This window comes from Acanthaster planci, linkage group LG16 (assembly GCF_054643075.1).
Source record: "Acanthaster planci isolate LZ-2023a linkage group LG16, COTS_SCS, whole genome shotgun sequence".
Lineage (NCBI taxonomy): Eukaryota > Metazoa > Echinodermata > Asteroidea > Valvatida > Acanthasteridae > Acanthaster > Acanthaster planci.
The window spans coordinates 2,222,148-2,239,979 of record NC_141792.1 but is presented as its reverse complement, the minus strand read 5'-3'; the positions used below and the strand labels follow the sequence as shown (position 1 = coordinate 2,239,979).

General features: G+C 45.0%; 1 protein-coding gene across 1 annotated transcript in view; it reads right to left on the bottom strand.

Annotated features, from left to right (window-relative positions):
* The window catches only part of LOC147796392 (ephrin type-B receptor 2-like), a 62,628-nt gene that overhangs the window by 23,565 nt on the left and 21,231 nt on the right, over positions 1–17,832 (bottom strand). Inside the window, exon 3 of the mRNA XM_087147295.1 lies at positions 4,795–5,461. Within this exon, the coding sequence (XP_087003421.1) occupies positions 4,795–5,461 (667 nt within the window). The remainder of the gene's footprint in view (positions 1–4,794; positions 5,462–17,832) is intronic.

Genomic DNA, 17,832 nt, shown 5'->3' with positions numbered 1-17,832 from the left:
AGCGGCCATCTTTCAACGATGCTTGTACAGTTTTAGAATAGATTTGCTGATACCGTCAAGACCCTTTTGCCACGTCCCACATTGACATTTTCTTTCCAGTGAATCCTTGTGCATCGAGGTGAGGTCAGTTGGCAGAGGGCACCCAAATCAGAAATCAATTTGTTCAAAGTGTTTCTCTCTGGTTTGTAACTGGGGTGTCTAACTTAACAACCTGGGGAAGTGGCATGCAGAGTGTGCACGCTGTTTATTCTGTAGCCGCCATGAATGAGGAAGATTGTTTCCTAACGCGGAGGGGGCAAAGGTGCATGCTGTCCTCAACAACAATGGCCCTCTGAATTGGAACAAGAACTAAGTCAACAAGAAAATGAGAGGCTACCAGGCAGGCGCGGGAGCGCACATCAAACACAGACAACCGGATCAATAACAACAGGGTGGATTTGGTCGGTCGGTCTGCAGGACGATGCAGGGAATAATAAAGAGGGGGGGGATGTGACACGGGTACTGGGATGTGTGACAACTGACAATAGCCCATCCATGCTGTCCCCCATTCGGTATTGATTGGGCCCCGGCCGGCGTAGCACCACATCACAACCTGCCATGGCCTTCAAAACCCTGCCCAGTTCTTGTGGTAGAATGGCAATCAGCCAGCTGAGGATCACACCTACCGCTGGGTACCAGTCGACCGAGTCCACCCGGCACTGTTTCATTTTTCTTTTTGTGCCCGGGCCCAAATATACGCTCCAAGCTTTTGCCTCATTCTGTGTTCACTTCACTGGCCCCAGACAATCAGGGGACAGTGGTTTTCTCCTCCTTTTTTTTCTTTTCAAAACTATATTTCATTGCCCGATGCTGGTTTTAATCAGGGCTCAAGGAAGATGGGTTCTGGTTGGTCTTTGGCAGATTGGCGACGGTATTATCTGTGGGGTGTTGCATCTACCAGCGGGAGTCCGTTTCCTGATCAGCTGTTCTGCTCGCAAAATGAAAACATCCAGGCCATTTTGTTTTCGGTCTTTTCCCCTTTTTCAATACGTGTAATTTAATCATGAATGCAATCGGCGTGCGGCGGCTGGGTTTTTTGTTAATTAAATTGCTGATGGAACTTTTAAAAGAGCGAAGGCAGACTCACTGCAGCTTCACTAATGCAAAGGTTTAACATCCACATTAATATATATTTGTGGGGGGGATGACTGGTCGCGCCAATCAAATCGGGTTACAGAAGTTGGCAGCCACAGCAGGGAGTCGGTGTAATGTTGTGGGACAGTGATTGGAAAGGATGGAATTAGTATGCTTATTACTTGGACTGTCTGGTCTCGGCACTCTGTCGGGTGCTGCTCACTTGAGGACCCTGTCAAAAATTCAGTTCTGGGCATCTTTGGAATTGGAAGTAATTGTAGATATTCATAGATGGCTTTTTTTCCAGTGAGATGATGCTGTGTAAGATAAAACACTCCACAGTGTGCACATAAATGCAGCACCCAGTAGTTTAAATTTGGCGGTCAGCGTTTCAAGTCTGGTGTCTTCTTTCCAACGTGGCGGGAGACGAGCAAAAGTTGGTGGGCCACCAGGCGACTTGTTTTGGTTTAAACTATATTTCCCTGTTATTTTTTCACCTCTGTTTTCCTCCCTTTTGCTTCACATGTGTCAAAATGAAAAAAATGAATTATCTTTCCACAGCAGAGTATTTTTCCCAAAAAAAAGGACTCCTCATCACCCTTCGTACACACCTGGTAACAATTGGTAAGTGTCTTTATTATTTGCGAATATTTATCATTAATTCTAGATCAATTTTTTCCCCTTTTTTTATCTTTCGATTTTCTTTTCCATTTTTCTTTATAAGATAGATTCTTAGGTTTCACTCTATAAAGAAAAAAATAACACTACTCAGGATTTCTTTGTAATTGAACTTGAAAATGCTCGCCGGTTCTAAGAAGTGGCCGCATATTATGTAAACTAGACAAACATTCCTGCCTGTCACTAGTTGGCCCGTTCATGCATACCACTGGTTTGAGGAGACTCCCAGCATGTTTTCTATCAAGACACTTCCCTGGTCGTTGAACTTCACACACAAAAATTGCGCAAGATTAGGCCTATCCGCCGTCAGACTACCACATTTGACAAGTAAAAAAAATATCATGAATGCACGAGGGGGAGCATGCCCGGGCAATGACTTGGGCGGACGGAAAAAGTTTATATTTTCTGGAAATAGTTTGAATGCTGATTCCCTGGTGGTTCTGGGAACGCCGTCCCCACTTATGCCTGTGACCGGCCAACATGCACAAGAGTCAGTGGATTAATGAGCGGGGGTAACCCACCTCATAAACCTTTTTCACCTTACCGGCCCACCTAGAAAAAACACAGGCAACATGATCCGCCACCGGAGAAGTTGCAACAATAAACACCGACCTCCAACTGATCTGCCTTTGCCCGAGTTTAATGATGTAGGACTCATATCGGGTCTATGTATATACGCATAAATATATGATGGATAGGTGCAGACAAGCTGTGCTGGCTTCCGATTGGCAGATTTCTGAGGGCTTCGCTTTGATGGATGGATGTGGCACGACTATGCACAAATGTGTCAATGTCTTTTCTCGTGGCCCCTGTCCACATCTGTTGGGGTGATGGACGACCGCGACGACAGATCCAGAAATCAACATTATTCTTCGCCGCAGACAAGAAAAACACAGAGAAATAGTTGAGCGGTTCGGGAAGAGGTCCGCAAATTTATGGCCTGATTTACACGTTTGTCCCACCTCCCGACAAACACTGCACGACTTGGAACGTTCGTGATCGAGGCATGACATCTTAACAGAGAATGTTGACATAACGGTAAATTTCAAATCCAAGGGGAAAAACTACCACTCCGGGGTGAATATTTGGTAAACAAGCATCACCTCTGAAAAACAAATTTTTCTCCATAAAATTTGAGATGGGAACTCAAAAAAAGTCCTCAAACAAAAAAAATTCCATTTTCAAAGCATTACTTTACACTCACAGGCCTCGTGAAAGGATAACGTCATAGATTCACTAAATTTGCAAAACTTATTTTTTTTTCTTTTCCTTTCTTTTGTGCTGTCACCATGCAAACACCTCCCCACCTCGTTCGCAGCTAATTCGCCAAAAGTCCGATAAGACGACAAACGGCTTTGACACCATTTGCCCCAGACTGACAAGATAACAGACCCCCTTTGATGCCAGGAGGGCACGCCGCGCGTTCTACATTGCCCTACTTTGTCCGGTCTGTCTGTGTCTGACGGGCCCGACTGATTATTTGCTCTTTTGATATCGGCGGTCATTATCGGCAGAGCACAATTGCATTTTTTTGGTTAATCGGTCATATTCCTGTCAGGGATGTAAATATATTCACATCCGATTCGAGACCCTTCTGACACAGTAATCACAGCAATGCTGTCCAAAGTGCACGCCCATACAAAGGAAGATACTGTGACAGAAATTGTCATCGACACAGAAAAATCTAAAAGGAAAATAAGAAACAATTCCAAACAATGACTAATTCACGTCTCATTTCTGCATGTACACGCACTGTACATCCACATGTCGGCTCCACTATACAGTGGCCAAATGAGTCAATGTCAACAAAGGCGCATCGTTAAATAACAGAATTTGAATACAAACGCCACAAATGCTCGAGAGAATTCATTAGCAACTTGGACTTCTTCCCCGTGGGAATGGAACCTCAGAGACTCACTACATTACTCCATTCCAAACATTTTCACCTCCAATTTAAGAATATTTTAGACTGCCCTCCCAGAAAACAATTGAGCGCAATACTTTCTTGAAAAAGGGCTTGCTGTTGGGCACAGGAATTATTAATTGATTGATTGCGTTCATCTCCTAGTCTTTCTGCCATGTTTGTGAGGGACGTTCCGATAAAGAGGCAACATAGGATTTTTCACTTTCTCAGCAGAACACGTTGATTTCCATCTACACGTACATGTACGCTGTCCAGGTCCGGTGAATCCCGACACACATCTTTAAATACCACCGAGTCCTCAACAGAAAAAAATAATAACATCAGCGCAAAAAAAAATTGGCCATGCTGATTTGTCTCCCTGTTTTTTTCAGGTCAGGGTTAGTCGAGGAAAAGTACGACTCTTGCCCAGTAGACACAAATAAATACACTCTGGTCTGCAGACAATTCATCAGAGTCGTGAGGAAGGGTCTGTGCGCAGTCGGCGGGCCCCCCCCCCATTGCAATGTGCACAAGCCCCCGCCCACAGGCTTTGGGTTTGTGTCCACTGTGTAAATTGTTTAAACAAGGGGCGTTGGGAATTTTCAGGGGGGTATAAATCCTGGGCCGTGCTCAGGGGAGAGTGCCAACGCGTCCCGGTGATCAAGGGGTACAGGGGTCAGTGCTAACAAGCACCCGGTGCCGAGTTGTTCCTTCATCCAGAACGGCAGAATCACCCTGTCGTTACTTGGAAACATTTTTCCCCCCTCCCGCATGCACCAGGAACTTTTACGAGAGCATCGGCTTCTTGGAAGAAGATGTCCAAAGAAGCCGATTTCCAATGTGCTGATGAAGCTTTGTTACAAGTCAAGTCATCAGCTCTTTAAACGAGCAGTGGCAAAAACATTTCTCTTTTCGTGTTCGCCCTGTTTAAGATTGACTGGACTTGTCAGAGGATCTCTAATGAACTGGACTGCAGTGCCAATGGAACCTGCTGTTGGATCATTAACTGAATTTTTCTAGATCACTAAGTAGCCCCATTTGCCAATCGGATAAGCCTGGTGAAGAGTTTATTCATCAGAGAGGTTGGCTTTATGGCTTACCTCGACAAGTCTGGCTGTCAGCTTCGAATCCAGGCGAGCAGCCGCACATTCCCTGGAAGGCTGTCCACATGCCGAATATCTGGCAGCGGGCCACAATGGGCAGGTCGCCGATCTGCTCGGCGTGGGTCACGCAGACCCCGTCCACCTCCACCAGTGACACGAGGTCGGCACCGGTCACCGTCTCGGGGAACATGGCGAAATTCTCCGTCTTGGCGGCGCAGACCACGTAGTAGACGCGCACACGCACAATGGCCATACAGGCGCCTGTGTCGCGGAAGGCAAGGTAGAAGCCATTCGCTGTCGTGGCAAACTCCTCCACGGCCAGGTTGGTCTGGGGCCCGCCAACGTCACCCCCGTCCGTCTCCGAAAAGCGGATCTCGGCCGCAATGCGCTTGATGCGGGTGTACGGAGGCGTGGTCCAGGGCGGCTGGTTCTCGGGGTCGCTGTTGGACGCCTCGTAGTAGAACAGCTCAAACGTCTCCTTGCACTGGTGGGCATCATCGATGCCCGTGCAAGAGTTCATGGTAAACTCAATCTCCACACTGATGCGGTTGCCAAGGCGACGGGGGATGTATGGCATCCGTAGCCAGGAGCCATCACTGGCATGTGGATTGCGGACTTGACAGACACTGTAATAACGACTGTAGCTTTCTCCCTGTTCTGCCCACTGGAAAGAGAAAAACAGTTTTGTCAGAGTCATAAACAAAAAGTAAAACCTTTTTTGTACTACATGTAGAACCACAGATGTCTGCTAAATATCAAATGTACAAATACATGTATGTCTTTGTGAGCAAAGCCTTGGAAAGAGTACTGGAGGGCATAAATTGTGCTCAAAAAAAAAACATCCATTAATTAATGCGTAAAAGCTCTTTCTATGGAATTGCAAGTGGAAGCCAGTCATCTGAACCAACCAAGACTGCCATCAAATTGATAATAAAGAAATGGACACAAACAAAACAAAAACACCATGGCCAATTTTTCCTGACAAGAGTGCCCGTCAATGTTAGTCTGAAGGGCAGTTTTCACATTTCAGCAACCGTGTCCTTGTTGAGACAATTTACTGTTGGGCACATTTATGGGATCTTAGGTGTACTGTGCGCTAGTATTTATATAGTAATCTTAACTGCAATGCATTACGAGCTTATGTGAACAGATATGCAGCTCGCTTTCTGCGGTAACTAAACATCCGAAATTAATCCCGGGGAAAGAGGAGGGAAAAAATCCGCCACAGTTAATCTGGCTCTGCCGTCAATTTTTATCCCAGAGAGAGAGAGAGAGACGGGGGGCGGGGGGGTAAACGGTGAGAGGGACAGGGTGAAAAACAGGGAGAGGGGCACACTTGGGAAAACATCCCGCGCTAAATGGCCGACTGACTCATCGTAATAATGTGCAGGTGCGAGGATGGTCACACGATATTCCGCGCTCTCCGCGACACTTTGCCCTGAGTAGCAACTACAGCCTATCAAATTAAATGGCAATATCAAATGCATAAAATTCGGGAGAATCGTCTTCATGTATCTTTTGGGTATTTTTTTTTTCCCTTATTTTTTGGTCTGTGTTCTTGTCCACAGCTTTCAAAGGTCACTTACCAACTTCGTACATAAACGGATGATTTGATGCTGTTTCGAGAATGCACTGTAGTTTTAAATAACCTTAACCTTGGCCCTGGCTGATAGCACAATAAATATTCGTCAATGGAGTAATAACATTTCACACCCCAGAGGCGAGGAAAATACTGTGTTCTGTTGAAAAACAATCGCCATGTTTAGCATTTGCAGAAATCATAAATACACGGGTGTCATGGCTCACTAGAAGTCTGAGAACTGGCAAATTTCTCTTTCTGGTGACACTCAGATCCATTCTGCTGAGTCCAGCTAGTGGCATTCACACAAAGAAACTGGCCCATCAAGAGTTGACTCGAGCATTGGACATCAATGTTCCAATTGGCACAGTAGTACATGTATTTATCCATTCCCTGCCATTATGTGACGCGGGGGGTAAATTAGCAACGCGTACTTCAATCACCCACCGCCATTGGTTAACTTGGAATGCCAAGATGCATTCCCACCATCTGCAAGTTGGAAAAGAATCTGCACACGGCACCACCACAGGGGGCCCAGCAACTTTCACCCTGAAGTTTCTACTAATGGAGGGGGGGAAAAAAGCTCCCGATAACAGGAAAATATCGGCGGGACAAAATCTGATACAGCCAGATATACCGCTGGAAAAATATTGGCTTATGGTGTACGGTCACCCATCCGGTGTGATTATCAAGACACCATCTCGGTCCCCTGCAACGGGACACCGTTTCTAATATTGTCATCCACACAACTTTCTGGTGTTCCTCGCTGCTGTGTAGCCCCGAGGCCCGGCCAAAAATGCACTCTTAAACCGATCAATGTTAACATAAACCCAAAGAGGGCCGCGGGGCAAAATTTTCCACGGCGATAGCCGCGGTAACTTGAGGCTGGGCCCAGCATACTTTTTTCTTCATCTGTTCTCTTCTCTTTGTATTTTCAATTTCTTAATCAAAAAAAAAAAACAGAGTCGATATCAGAGGTAAGGTAGAAAGGAGGGTTGAGATTGAAGACTTTGCGGAAGGATTACTCAAATTATGGAGATCCATGATTGATGGTTTCGGTGCAATTTCCCGCTGAAATAAAAGCTACTTTGTCGCAGGAGGGTAGCCAGTACAGGACAAACTCCTGAAAGGTGGACGGGGACTCGTTTGGCTCGTGACTCAGACTGGAAACTTGGCACGAACTCAGGCCATCCTTGTTTAGGGGGGGGTGACTCGGACTTGGACTGAAGTATTGATAAACGATGACTGGAGAGTAGGTGAGACTTTGCCTCTACGACTAAGAACCCACTGGCAGAGTCAACCCCAGATTTAAGCACTCTCAGCATGCTTTCTGTAAACTCTAAGGATTTGATCACAAAAATCCTAAACAAAAATGTCCGAACAAACTCACTGCAATCAGCACAATGCAGGAACACCAAGCAACTTTGGGCTGATTACAAATAAATATCAAGCATAAAAAGAAAACAAATTGCTGAAAGACATTTCACAACCCCAACAAATTGTCCAATTTTCCAATCACTCTCTGACATGGACTCGGTAACACCACAACTGAACGCTTGGACACTTTGGACAGTCAGCCTCTTGGTGAGCCAAAAATGTATATATTCTTGCATCATCAAAACAAACACATCGCCCTTCGGCCTGTGGATTGTTTGTGTGCTGGGTAACCCGAGTTCCTTGTTTATTCTAGAGTAGTCAAGCATACATGTATGCATGTCCATGCAGAAAGATGGCCCAGAGGCGTTGAAATAACATGCACTTTACATGTTGTGGGGGTCTGCATGCACCCGAACTGTTGAGTACCCATGCACATGTACAATGTACATGTGTGGAATTCAGATGCACAGAGGGTCCTCAGAACAGCCTCAGTACCAGCTGGAGTTACCTTTCCCTGTTTAAGACTGACAAGTATATGTACATTTTAAGATGAGCCTAGGGGGCCAATACCGATGTCCTTGCAAATGCTCATTTCGTTTTAATATTGTTTGCTCTGTTCGACCTTGACAGCTTGAAATTTAATGAAAAATGAATGCGAGTCTTGCTCCAGACAGCATTTCCCCGTGACATCTGTCCATGTTTGGTTATTACTCATACTTAGCTCTGTGGATATTGCATTTCTGTCCTTGAATTTGATCCGATTGTTCGGAGTAGGCCGTTTTGTGCATTGATTCCCCTGCCCTCTCTCGGCACTGTTCTCCTCCCACAAAAAAGAGCAACTTGCTGGAATGCTCGAAATATTTCATCCAAGCACACTTGAAAAATCGTGGCTCACAAAACGTCCAAGCACATCTGCCATGAAAATGTCTCGGTTTACAGGCCTGTTTGGCAACAAAAGTCTGATGATCAGGGGGGGGGATCAGGTGAACTAAAACGGAATTATTCTGTCTGTGAGTAGAGAGTCCCCGGCATCTTGGCAATGCAAACAAAACAGAGCAAAAAAACAAAGCACAATTGACGGCCTTTTTAACAAGACACTTTACACCTGCAAGTTTTGAACAAGTTTGTTTCGCCTGGTCCTTAACAGTGGGTTGCCACATGATGGCTTACACTTGAACCACTGTTGAGTGTTGATTCCCCCCCCCCAACCTCTCCCTTAATCCTCGTTTGACTAATCCCCAGACCACTGAAATCCTCCAGAGACCACCAAAGAGAAAGCCTACACTCTATCCCTCAACGACAACGGGTCAAGTGCCCACCCTTCCCTTTCTGTTAAAGCCAGGGCAAGTCTCTCCACGCATGAACCTGAATTTCGACACTATTCCCGGGGTGTTGTGTAGATTGGCCTGAAAACCCCTCTACTCATCCACCAGGCTCTGAAGTACCTCTGACAGGGTGGGGGGGGGAAGATAAATGAGCCCTTAACACCCTTTGGAACATATCCAGTTCCCAGGTGGAACAAAACAGCCTCCCCCTCTTTTTTTTGTTCCAAGCACTCGCTAGCCGTGCCTCCGACAAATTCTCTCTGGGACTGGGAAATCTAGAAGAAAACATCTCCACATAATTCGTCAAGGAACCATTTCTGTCCGGGTAGGGTACTAGGCACTTTTGAGCTCTTTTTTTTTTTTTTTGGCGGTTCCAACTTGAAAGGTCTGTCCAACAGGATTAGAGATATGTTGGTTGGAGGTTTACACTTACACTAGGACTCTCTGTTTATACTGGTCTGCGCTAGTCTATTAAATGAATGGTTCAAACGTGCGGCAACACAATTTCGTCCGAGTCCAGTGTGAATGAAGCAGCTGGCATCTGTTCGCCAATTCTCTGTGCACTTTGCCCGGTTAAAATTTACCATTTCAACAAATCAATTACACAGGCCCTTAAACGGCTCTATGTTTTTTTGAATAGCAATAAAATTCGGATTATGTCCTTGATGCCTGGGAGGGGCAATAGATGATGGTTTTTCAGCAACGTTAAATTTCAAGGCTGAAGGCATGATGTTTCATATTCTAGAATAAGTCCCCGCTGACATTAGAAATTTATGACAAACTCTGATGTGGCCAAAAATATTGTTTCAATAAATAGGAAAACAATGAAATATTTTTTTTCTGAATGTAGAGAGCAGAGTGCGGGAATGGCACTCCAACAAGCAACCTGCCAAACGACAAATTGGCCAGCATTACCGCAAACCGTCATTAAATGTGGGCCCCATACACGAAGAAATCTTTCACAAGAGTTTATTTTTCATTCACAAATCCTCATGTAAATGCGCGGCCCGTGTTGCCATTGATTCCATTCTCAGCCCTTTTCCCCCCTACCCTCTTATGCTGAGCCTTGCTGCTTTTCAGGTTTTTTTTTTCGTTCCTTTTATAATACCCCGTGCTGTTTACTTATCCTTTTTCAGGTCAAATCGGACGTGGAACCAGCCACAATGGGCCCAATGAAGCCCGTTTTCCAAAGGGGCCAGCGGGGCAATGAGGCCCGACCGAGCGTGCACGGCAGCGTAAGCCCCCCCCCAGCCGCCCCGCTCACAATTGTTCAGAAAGTTACTGTTTATTTCGCCCCTGGCACTGCATTAGCTCTCCTCACTCGCAGCATCAGCCACCCAGCCTTCCCTACTTCTCCCCCCCCCGACACACACACACACACAAGCACACCACAAATGCCCCGAAACTGCAGTTGAATTTTTCATCCACATTGTGAAATTCAAGTTGCAGACAGCACCGCTGTCGCTACCAAAATCGCGCATGCCAGACGACGTATCTCCCAGAAATGTGAGGGTTGTTTTGTGCAAAACCATGCATTTTGGGGGAAGGTTTTCCAGGTTAATAATTCAGGGTGTTGCTGGCTGATGATAAAACATAACGACAGCCCACCCAGACAAAGGAGAAATGAACCTAATCTGCCAACTACAGTTTCAGGGTGGTGTTATTAAAGGGAAATTTTTCCTTCGCGGCCGGGAGTCAGATATTATGCATTATTCAGACGGTACCGTTACTAATCAGTCGGGCGTCTACCCCCTAGAGTACCTCTCCAAACAACTTGACACAATTCCCCGGCCCAAAATATTGTTTTGAAACTGCGCTGGTCTATTGTTGGTGGCAGCACTCCTGACAACAGTCAGGTTACAATTCAGTAGAATCTTCCTCGCGTGGAACTGTGCATAAATGTTGGGCCCACTGCCCTCGGACCGGAACCATGACGACGATGGGACTAAATTTGATTTGCGGGCGAGGATAATTTTACCCCATCAAAGTTGAAGTGTCGAACGACATCGCGTGCTGCTGGTAGCAGCAAATTCAAAATGGGATTCCAAAAAGGGAGGGGAAGGGATCTTCGGATATGTCGACTCTAGGCATTCTGAAGTTAACCCCCCTCCCATGCCGTGGGTTTGAACACCCATTCATTCATTCGTTTGTCAAAGAAGTCAAGCTTGCAGTCGGCTACACTGTTAGATCATGGTAAAAAGAACAAAGTGATACAGACATCTCTCAGAGTACCGAGTTTACTGCGTGTACTTGGTGCAATTGTTAAATTTTAATGAGCACTCTGGTTATAACTTATGGCTGAGCCTTTCTTGCCCTGCACGGCCACAGACATTGAATTGGCGCTGTGAATGTGTTATGTAATTTTAACAGCGTATGTCTTATGTTTTTAGGGTTTTTTTTTTCTTAGCAGGTACTTTGTGGGCTTCAGTTCGACAACTGCATTTGATGTGAGTAAACTGTGTATGGATGATTTGTCATATTTACATGCTTCTATAATGTATTTTGATAATAATTATATAATTTATTATAATTTTGGTAATGTGCTTTTATCCAGTGGAGTATCAAATTTCTTTGTTTTTACATGGACAATAAATCTAAATCAATCAAAGTTCCACGCCCAACAACCAGAACAGGGTACAAATATCCTCTCAGCATTTCAGGCCGAACTGAATGACCACACTGGTGCATATGTGCAAGCCTATCTACATGTACAACCAGCCCAGAGGGCCACTCAAATATACGGGTATGGATGTCAAAGATGTACGAATGCACGTACACGGAGTACGTGGAAGTGGGGGGGTGGGGCTAATGAACGGCCTTCCCTCCCCGTTCCCACTTTGATGCAAAAGTAAAAAAAAAAAAAAAAAAGCTCGTCCGTTCGTGCGGTCATAAGCCGTTTCTGTTCCGATCGATGCGCGCTGCGATTTCCCTCGTTACTTATTGACAGCCAAATGTCAGCCAGCTGAGCCGAGGCAAATCGCATCATTTCCAGGGCTCCGACTGACCGTGGGAGGGAGCCGATTCCCTGCCAGAAATAATCACTGGAAATAAAATGCCTTCCCTGGGGGTTGGGGGGAGGGAGAGGGACTCATATAGGAGCCCCTGGGAACCACCACCACCGTTTCAAGACTATGCATGTAATTCCCACTCGAGAAAATATCTCTACATCTACGGTACACGTACTTGAATACTTTCCAGAGCATCTCAGTGCACAAAATGCACAGATCTCACCGCATCTTCTAAATGGGTAATTCCAGAAATTAGGGGTCCTTTTTTTTTTCGTGTCCCTGTTACATCTGAAATATGATTTTGTAAGTTCAGAACACACTTAATAATTTCCAAGAGTGATGAATTAATGCAAATTACCTGCCAAACAAATATTAAAAGTTTGCAATCAATTTTGGTGATGATTCCGTATCAAATAACAAAGCTCAGATGTACATGTATCAGGGACACAAACGTGTCACACTTTTAGACGCCTACTTTCTGGAATTATCCACAAGCAACAAATGTGCCAGGAAACACATGTACATGTTTATTAGAAGGTGAGAATCCCAGAATGGTTACCAAAATGAATAGAATCCAATCCTTTATGAAGATGGGCTCTCCTAAACGTTGATTTCTTGAGAAACAGCCAGCTTACAGATACACGTAGGCCCTACCTCTCCAGGTCCGTGTCCACGGCGAACCAAGCAAGACGCATCCACTGTTTACCTGGACACGTACTCATGTGCAGCTAATTTCTTCTCCCTCCATATCTAACAAAATACTTCACGGTAATTCAGACAATGCTATTCCCTATTCCCACAAACGATTCTTCCTAACCCAATTATATATGAGTTTCAGGTCTGAACTCAGGCTGCAAATCGATAGACTAGTCCCGCATGTTTGTGTTGGTACATTCTTGACCGCAAGTGCTTAAATTCATGAATCAATACTCGTTCTGAAAGCAGGCGAGTGTATCGGTATATTGTATCATAAATGCTTGCATGAAGCTGTAAATTGATTTCTTTTAATGTGAGTTGGGTGCTACGCAACAGTTATAAAAAAAAAAATGATCCGGCTACTACATGTATGTTCCCTTTCTGTACAGGCAAGAATCCATTAAAAACAAATTCATAGCATAAATCTTAAGGTTAAAGCAACTCCAAATCCGAGGACTGGAACAAAACTGGTATGATCGCCAGGATACTGCACCAGTGCTCTGTCAAGCGAGTTTTCCATACACTGCGTCCTTTCTGGGACGTGCCGCTAAATGGCTTGTGGGCGGTAGAATCCCTCTCCCCCCCTCCCATTTTTCCTTTAATAGAGAAATAACTTTTCTCTTTTTTTTTTACCAGCTCACTCTCAACTGGTGTGGTCTTTACAGACAGAAATTTTATCTAGAAGTGGGACCTGCTTTTATTTTGGGGTTCACATCCACTTGGTAGGTCATTTCTCGCCCCTACCTCCCAAAAATTGCCAGGCACCCTTCCTTGTTCTGTTAAACGCTGGATCTGCCACTAGCGCAGGTATGTAACACCCCCCCCCAAAAAAAGAGAAAAAATAATACTGACAAATACAGAGACTCATGGTAAACATCTGGCAAGCACCTCTCCAGCTCACTGCTCCCGGATTCAGGTCAGAAGGCAGAAGAATAATTCTTGTATAAAATAGAAACCAAAGTGGTCCACAGAGTGGGCCATTGGAAAGGCAATTATATTGACGACCTACAGACAAGGTTTTATGGCCAGTGATCATGGGCACAAGTGGAAGCCTTAAAAATTCTCAGGACAGGGAAACGCACATGTATATCTTGGAATACCAGTAGGTTGGGAGGTCCACTCAATTCAAATGCAAGGCCTGCATTCAACTCAAGCATTTTCCAGTCTCTGAAAACAGGAAAATCTCTTCTAGATCTGAGTTCCCCCCCCCCTGAATTTCAGGGACATTTGGCAGTGCTGGAATGTTAACATCTCTCTCTCTCTCTTTCTCGCTGCTACACCCTTTGCTTCCCATCAATCTATTTTGGAGACGACCAGCAGGAATGCCCATGAGTTCCAGGGATAGGGTGTCACCTGATTGATGCTAATGTGTTAGCACAGAGTGCTTGGGAGGAGGGCACCATGAGCTCTTCCAATTGTCTCATAAATGTAGGTGTTCTGGCTTTCTTTTTTTTCCCTGATCATCTGATTCATGTCTGTCTGTCTGTCTGTCAGTGCTACCTCTCTGGCCCAGTTTGTCCATAAATAACCCACTCCACACCACGTCACCTTTCTTGCAAGTGCAGGACCCAACCACAGCTAGCTTATCTTAAAATATTGGCAGGAAGACCTTGGCGGCTGACATCATTGTTTGTGGAACTCTATGAAAAATGGTTGCTAAACACCACCCCAATGGAGAATGAGGGGGTGTTTTTTCAAGGAAAAGATGCCCTGGGGGAAGGTTGATTCTTTAATTTATGACAGCTCCCATTCTCCAAAAATGCAGCCGTTGGACCTGGGTATGCTACATTGTATCTTCCCCTCCCAAATATCCCAGTGGTTTGAAGGTGCCTCCTGGGTACCACGCATCATCCAACGGTTTAGAAAAGTTACAGGGTACTATCAGTGGAAACTTTTTTTTATGAAAGTGTCCAATCAGAAAAAAAAGAAGATAACACTTATGACCTCTGGTCTGCAAGGTAAATCAATTAAATTGTCAGTTGCTGGATTTCTGTGGACTTTAACTGTTCCCATGGCGCACATTCCTCTTACTTATTCCATGTGACCCACATGCTGGACTGTACAGTTTGACGCAAGCGATGTCACCTCAATTCTTTTGTACTGTATTAGAACACGACCTCTCCAATAAACCAACAGATTTACAATGTCGTGTCCAAGGCAGGACACTACAAACATTTTTCTCTCTCTAACTGGGTGTTTGTAACGTGTGGTAAATATTCGGTCATCTGGGCATTACAAATATCTTTGGGGGTTCAAATCAGCACATTGCTTTGTCCATTTGATTTTAACCAAACCTACCACACAAACAGGGGCAAGCCCTTGGAATAAGACAAAAATCGGTCAAAATCTCATCTCGGCCAGACAGTCAATGGCATTCTCATTAATTCTCAGGCAACTACCCTCTGATTGGTTCGCCAACTATTAACGTCGGCCGTAAATCATGCCCGACATAAACACTGCCACTCACTACAGCGCAGATGGTTACCGATTGCCCCGGTAACCCAGTTTGGCTAAGTGCAGGGACGCGCAGTTTGGGGAACTACAGGGCAGGGTACCAGGCAGTAATTGCCCTCTTAAAAATACCTACCTAGAGAGGTGTGAAATGTGCTTTTCATTACACTGAAAACAGTTTGTCAAATGGAATACCACTCATTTCAGAGTATGCAATATGGATCGACTTAATTACTTTAAAAAGGCATTGATACATTCATTATATGGCTGCCTTGGCAAGTTCTAGAACTCAATAAATAGTTCATATAAAGCAATTCAGCATTTGAAGACGCATTTTAACAAGATACTCACTGTGTCATTTCATCAAAAGGACAAACACTTCTTTCAGCAGTGTACATGTATATCATACCAGGTTTTGAAAGGAAAAACGTCGTATCTAACAGACAAACTGGACAAGTGGAATTTATCAGCTCAACTATTTCTAGACAGAATGAAGATGTCCTGTTTTTTTTTCCCCCCCCTCGCTTGAGAGATAGCCAAACTATTCACCAGCACATTCGATGAGACTGATATTCTTTGCTTTAGGGCAGAAGCTCGAAAGAACAGTTTCACAATTAAGATGGTGTGAGCAGCTAGGCTCATATTACTTATTACAAAGGGAACAAAATGTGTCTCGCATAGATGGAAGACAAAAAACAACAAGTACGCGCGGAGGCAAATCATTTTCGTCTGCAACTGCACGACTCCCTGGCAAAACGTCGACATTATGCGGGGCGCCGGGGAAGCTCCATCTGTCTGAATTACAAATAATGCAGAGTGTTTGCGAGGGGTAGGGAGAGGAGGCCATCTGCAGCTGAATTGGGTGCCCGATGTTGGCGTGACTCACGCTGAAAAACTCACTGTCACAGCGAATGTGCTTCAATCGTCGCACGGGCCAGTGTCGCTTCCCTATTTTTTTTTTCTGCCAAAGACAGCTGGAGGGCCAGAATGCGAGCACATGTACATTGTACATATGCGGTATTATGCGAGCCTATACACAAGTATGAACACACGACTTGTGGAATGGGTTGCCGCAATTTGGGGCTCGGCTAGCTTCGAGGAGTCGGGGAACGGACTGGGAGAATGCTGCTCTGCCGCAATTTCAATGCCAAGTTAATGAAGGACTGGCTGAGGAATATAGTTAGCACTACGAAACTGGAGCTTTTCTATAACCACACCTAAAGGACACCTTACGACAACGACATGTCTCCGGATGTACATGTATTTAACCGTCTTTTGCTGCAACATTTTTTTCTAAATTCAAATTCAAAAATTCCTTCCGCTTGATTTGCCCCAGTACATGGACATGGGGGTGATTTGACTGATTTTGACTGATAGGATCACGTTGGCAAGTATGCATCTTTGCATAGGAGGGCGAAGATGTTAGACTCAAAGCTCGCTTTGGCAATAGTGTGAAGCATAGCAGTGTATAAAAGACTTGTACACACATGTATTGATAGCCCTCGGGGCATTCCCTCACGTATGTGCATGCAGTGTGAATCTACGGAACGCATACTTGGCCAAATATTGCTTGAGCAACCAAAATGGCGGCATTTCAAAGCTGTGGATTTCTCCCCAACAACATGTGCACGGGACAAGCATCAAGTTCCTGTGAAAAAGTGCAAGCAAGGCTGTGTGTTGAGCCAACTTTCTCATCACGCCAGAACTCTCCACATCCTTTATCATTCCTGGCATTTTGGCAGCTTCTCAATTTTTCCCCCAAGGTTGTGGAAACTTCAGAACTTGGAGGAGAGAGAGGAACAATAGGAAGGAACCAGGAAGTTGTAGCTGCCAGTAATCGTGCCCACAAAAGGAAGTAATAACAACCATCGAAGGGGCAAGGATATGGCAATAGGATAAGATAAATAAACAAGGGTAATCTTCTTTTTTGATGTGTGAGAGACATTTCAAAGACTGAGAACTGAAATAACAATCATGAAAAGGGCAAGGTTCGAGCGTTACGAAAAGAGAGATGGAGGTGGAGTTGAGCTTCAGTTTTGCAAACTGGCAAAAGGTTGCAGCATGTTTTTTTAAGCAGTTGGTCATGAAGGCCGAGGTAAATCATGTAGACATTGTTGAATGAGAGGCTGAGTCGTGCTACAATCGGGAAAGTGCACCGGGGTGCGAAAAACGCATTGTGACCCGTGCAAGTCCATACGACGTCCGCAGCAAGCCAGAATTCAACTTGACACATTCAAAATCCAATGCAATCGCCTGTGCATTTGCCTCTGTCGCGGAAGTTGTTTGCATACCTGTGAATTTTGGTTGGTGTTTGGATTTGTTCACATCCCAAATGAACTGAGCACTGTCACCCGGTCGAAAAAAATAGCTCTAAAGAGGGGTTGGACCGTTATCTGTCTTTTCCCTCGCGGGATCCGCAACACAAATTCAAAGGAACATGAGAGGCAATCATTACTGTAGGCAATGCAGGCTGCAAGCTGTGCATTTCATGGGAAGAGCTGCTGGCTTAAAATATCAACTGTTTATTTTCTCAAAATCAGTACATCGCTTGTCGGCAAAAAGGGGTCACGGGTACGTGTCTCTGCTTACTCCATACCAC